The sequence below is a fragment of the Stegastes partitus genome, unplaced genomic scaffold (genome assembly GCF_000690725.1).
Source record: "Stegastes partitus isolate 25-593 unplaced genomic scaffold, Stegastes_partitus-1.0.2 Scaffold616, whole genome shotgun sequence".
Lineage (NCBI taxonomy): Eukaryota > Metazoa > Chordata > Actinopteri > Pomacentridae > Stegastes > Stegastes partitus.
Window position 1 is genome coordinate 167621 of NW_007578347.1, and position 4491 is coordinate 172111.

Genomic DNA, 4491 nt, shown 5'->3' on the forward strand with positions numbered 1-4491 from the left:
TTGCACAGTTTGTTGCATAAAGTAATCTGGTTTATTTTTTTTTTAGATATTTTCTCTGTTTTGCGGCTCCGAATTTGTGAAACTGGCAGCACGGAAAATATTTTAAAATCAAAATCAAAATCCATCAGTAAAACTTTATTTATAGCAGTTTATTGACTAATCAAGTAGATAAATTTAAATTTTCACCCAAAATATTTATTTGATATTTAATATTTAATATTTAATGGATAGTTACTCTAATGTGATAAAAAAATTATTGTTTTTATTTTGTTTTTTGTTAATTTATGTATTTGTTGTTGTTGTTAATAATAATAAAGATAAAAATAGAAAAAAATTAAAACCTAAAAACTTAGAGAATTATATTAAAACTGTAAAAAAAAAAACAAAAAAACATAAAATAATAAAACACTATGTAAGAGTCAGAGGGAATATTTTTGTTTTATTGGTTTTTAATTTAAAAATATCAGCATTTTCTGCTTTTTTAAAAATTCATCTAGAAGGCAGCAAAGTTAAATTTATTCCTAAAGCTCATTTCAAATTAGTTGCAGTAGAATTAAAGTCTGTAAAAAATAAAATCATTAAACACGTGAACCGCTCCATGTTTTCATCTGCGTCTTTAAGCGTCAAAACAAACATCCGCTTTTCTTTCTTTTTTTAAAAACCAAAACCAAAAGCGGTCGTCCCAAAATAAACCCGTCAGAGCGGGTATCCTCCTGCGATCACGTGGACGCTCTCTTTCTCTTTCTAACTTCCTTGCCGCCCTTTTCGGACGACGCTCGGGAAGTTCAGGGAAGTTCATGTCAGGGTGTCGCTTCGCAGGAATTCCAGGCATGTTTTTGGAAACTCGGGTCGCTGCTGGAGACGCCGCCGGCCCTCCGACAGCTGCTCCGCCACCTTCGCTTCGCCGCCGCCGCCGAGCTTCTAGCGATGCTGCAGAAACCGTGATGTTTTCTGACTAATGCTAACTCGTGATTCTCTCTCTTCTCTGTTTCCTTCCTGTGAAGCCATCTGCAAGCAGGGATGCAGCCCGTCGCACGGGACCTGCAGCTCGCCGGGGGAATGCAAGTGAGTGTCTGTTTGTTTGTTTGTTTGTTTGTTTGTTTGTTTACGGCCGGCGTCAGGTGATGCTGTTTGGACGCAGCGGGCTTGTTGATGACATTGGACCTCCCCGGCTCGGGCCTCTGAAGTTCCTCCTCCTCGTCCCTCTGATCCAGCAGCCATTGTTCTGCTTCCTGTTCTGAAGCCGCTGCAGGTTTCCTCCCCACCAGCAGCAGCAGCAGCAGCAGCAAGAAAACAAAAAAAACAAAACTTCCAGCCGGCCCGCCTTCTTTTCCGATCCTTGTTTTGGCTGGATCCAAACAAGCTGCAGAAACTGGAATCTAAAAATCTAGTGGGATCCTGAATACGTCAAACTTTACATAAGCGTGGCGTCGTTTCACCTTCGGGTTCTGGTTCCTGTCTCAGTTTTTACTCGCTGTGGGCTCGTTTTTCACAGAACCTCCTGCACCTCTACAGAAGCAGAACTTTGAATCAGCAGCGTCGTCGTTTTAGCTCCAGATTCAATTAGATCTGTTTAATCAACGAGACGTGACGGCGCCGCAGGAGTTTAAGTAGAGACGATAAATCCTGTTAGAAGTATTCAGTCATGTGCTAATTCATTAGCTGCGACGTTTATATTCCAGTTATGGGCTCAAGAGGATATCGGATATATCTACAAAATATTAGTTCACGGGTCCCATCGTCCTTGTTCTTTGTTTTTTAAATTTTTTAAAAATACATTTCTGTTGAACCACAATTCAGAATGTTGTGATTTTCCTAAAATTTTTATTTATTATTACTTTTGTCAGTTTCGACTTATTTCAGTGTTTTGTTTTCCTTCTTTAACGGGAGGCTGTGAACGCATCTGAGGACGACCGTCGGTATTAAACTTGAGCTATGCTGCTTTTACCGAGGACGGACCATCGGATTTATTTATCGTCAGTTAAGCTGCAACGTAATCAAAGTGATAAAATACGTGAAGAAAACCCAATAAAACCAATAAAACCAATAAAACCAACGGCATCACACCAATAAGAACACCTGCTCAGACCGTCCTGCAGCTCTTTTCCTCCAGTTGTGTCGAGTTGTGTACAAACACTTCCCCGGTCGTTTCCCAGAGCTGCTGTCGCCGCCGAGGGTTTCTCTAAAAAGGCTGAGCGGGCGTTTGTCGCTGCAGGAAATTCAGATTTGATTACACGTGGAGCCCGAATGTACATTTAGACGCAGCTTTAAAAAGCCAAACGGCAGCAGCAGCAGCAGCAGGAGGAGGGAGGAGAGGGTTTGTTGTTTTTAACGCCGAGGCAGGTTTGATTCAGTTTAGATCTCGTAAAAGAAAAAAAAAGAAAAAAAAACGAGGCTGACATTTCTCATAGAAAATGGCCAGAGGATTGGAAGAGACGGAGGAACACCCAGGAATGTGCCTCGACTTGTGACTCCATCGCGATCGGGAGCGAACAGAGAAACAAGAAGTTTGAGCAGAAGGTTTCAGCTGATCAGGAAAGAAATGTGAAAATATGAGACTGAAGGTGGTTTGGTGTCGGGTTTGTAAATAAAGTTCAGTGAGAGAAAAGTCAGGAACCGAGGAAATATAACCGATTATCGCCGACGCGTGGCTTGCTTTTGGTTCTACCTCCAGATGAAGTGGTTCAGATATAAACGCTTAAACCCTCCAGCGGGTGTGACGAGCACCTCATCGTCCAAATTACTCCGTTTATTGGATTCAGAAACATGAAGACTCTGTTGAGAAAACGAACCAAGTCGGAGCTTAAAGTCGTCGTAGTTCATCCAGATCACTTTATTCTACGTGTGTCACTTCAAAATTTAAGGAAAAAAAAAACCTGTTTGTTCCAGATTCTGTTAAAAAAAAAAAAAAAAAAAAGCCAAAATTTCTGCTCTGCTCCACCGAGACGCCGCAAATTCAGAGTTTTCTACAGACAGGGACTCAAAACTGCCCAAAATAGAATGAAAGTGGCCAAAAAACTTGAAAACTGACATTTTGAACCAATTTTGTGGCCGTTTTAAACTAATTTTGGGTCATTTTGGGCAGTTCGAGTTCGTTTTGGACGATTCTTGAGTCAATTTAGACGATTTTATGTCACTTTGGGCAAGTTTCAAATCATTTAGGGCAATTTTAGAGGAAAATAAAACCTAGTGGATCAATAAATAAATGCAGCATGGATCAGAACCAGAGAACAGACGAGCCAGTTGTTGGAGATACATCCAGCATGGAGGAACATCTTTCTACATCTGACGGTCTTGGTTTCGTGTTATATTCTCAAGCGACTGAGCTCTTTTAAATCCAAGATAAATCTTAAAATGACGACTAGAGTCATAAACCTGAAGTCAAACAGACGAGTTAAATAAACAAACGGTCAGATGAGGTGGACTCTCTGTGGGGAGAAGCAGCGACTGAAGGGTTAAAGCCTGACAGCAGCAGCCAGGAAGAAAAAAAATCCTTCCCAGGCTGGCAGAGGGAACCTAAAAATGTGTGTTTGGTTTCCTACGTCCACAACCTACGCTGCCTCGTGTGACGCTGCCGGTATCCAGGCAACGGGTCCGGAGGCCGGGCTCGGGGCCGGGGAGCCCCCTGGACGTCTCCGGCCCACCGCCCGGCCTCCGGGCGTGGCCGGCCGGCCGGGGATATTTGTGGCCGCCGCACCGTGCGGTGGCGGGGCTGGTGGGTAATGCCACCCTTGGCCTTGTGGCCGCCACCGCCGGCCTGTTTCCCCGCAGCCAGACAGACTGTCCACGGCGCAGGTCGACCACAGCGCCAGTAAACAAGCAGCAGTCGACATCCTGCTCCTGATCCCACAAAATAAAACGCTTGTGAATGAAGCAAAATCCTAAAATCATCATGTTTAATCAATGCCACTTTATTCTACGTGCAAAATCACCCAAAAATAAACCATGATTCTGTCAAAAACAAAAAATTCTGCATTTTTTGATGCAATAACAAAACCATGAATGACTCAGCTGGGCCTGACGCTCACTTAATGAAAATTCTGGGCATTTTTTTTAAGGTTGAACTGCAGGCAGTGCTTCAGAAAATCCAACCGACTGGATCAGAGATCCTCGAGATGAGAGAGAAGAAGTCTGGAGACATGGCAGCAGTTAAATATCTGTTTTCTTTACTCATGAGCTGCAAAATTGGATTAAAAAGAGTTAAAAAAAAAGTAATTTTGGACAAATTCTGAGTCATTCGGAACAAGTTTTTGAGTTATTTTGGACGATTCTTGAGTCGATTTGAGTCATTTTATGTCACTTTGGACACGTTTCAAATCCGTCTGGACAATTTTAGATTAGACTTTAGACTAGAGATGAAAATCCAACCTACTGGATCAATAAGATAAATGCAGCCTGGATCAGAACCAGAGAACAGAGGAGCCAGTTGTTGGAAAATACATCCAGCATGATGGAACATCTTTCTACTGATGATGGTGGAACATCTTTCTA

General features: G+C 42.4%; 1 protein-coding gene across 1 annotated transcript in view; it reads left to right on the forward strand.

Moving 5' to 3' along the window:
* The window catches only part of LOC103362927 (protein jagged-2-like), an 82289-nt gene that overhangs the window by 39623 nt on the left and 38175 nt on the right, over positions 1–4491 (forward strand). Inside the window, exon 4 of the mRNA XM_008289462.1 lies at positions 955–1065. Within this exon, the coding sequence (XP_008287684.1) occupies positions 955–1065 (111 nt within the window). The remainder of the gene's footprint in view (positions 1–954; positions 1066–4491) is intronic.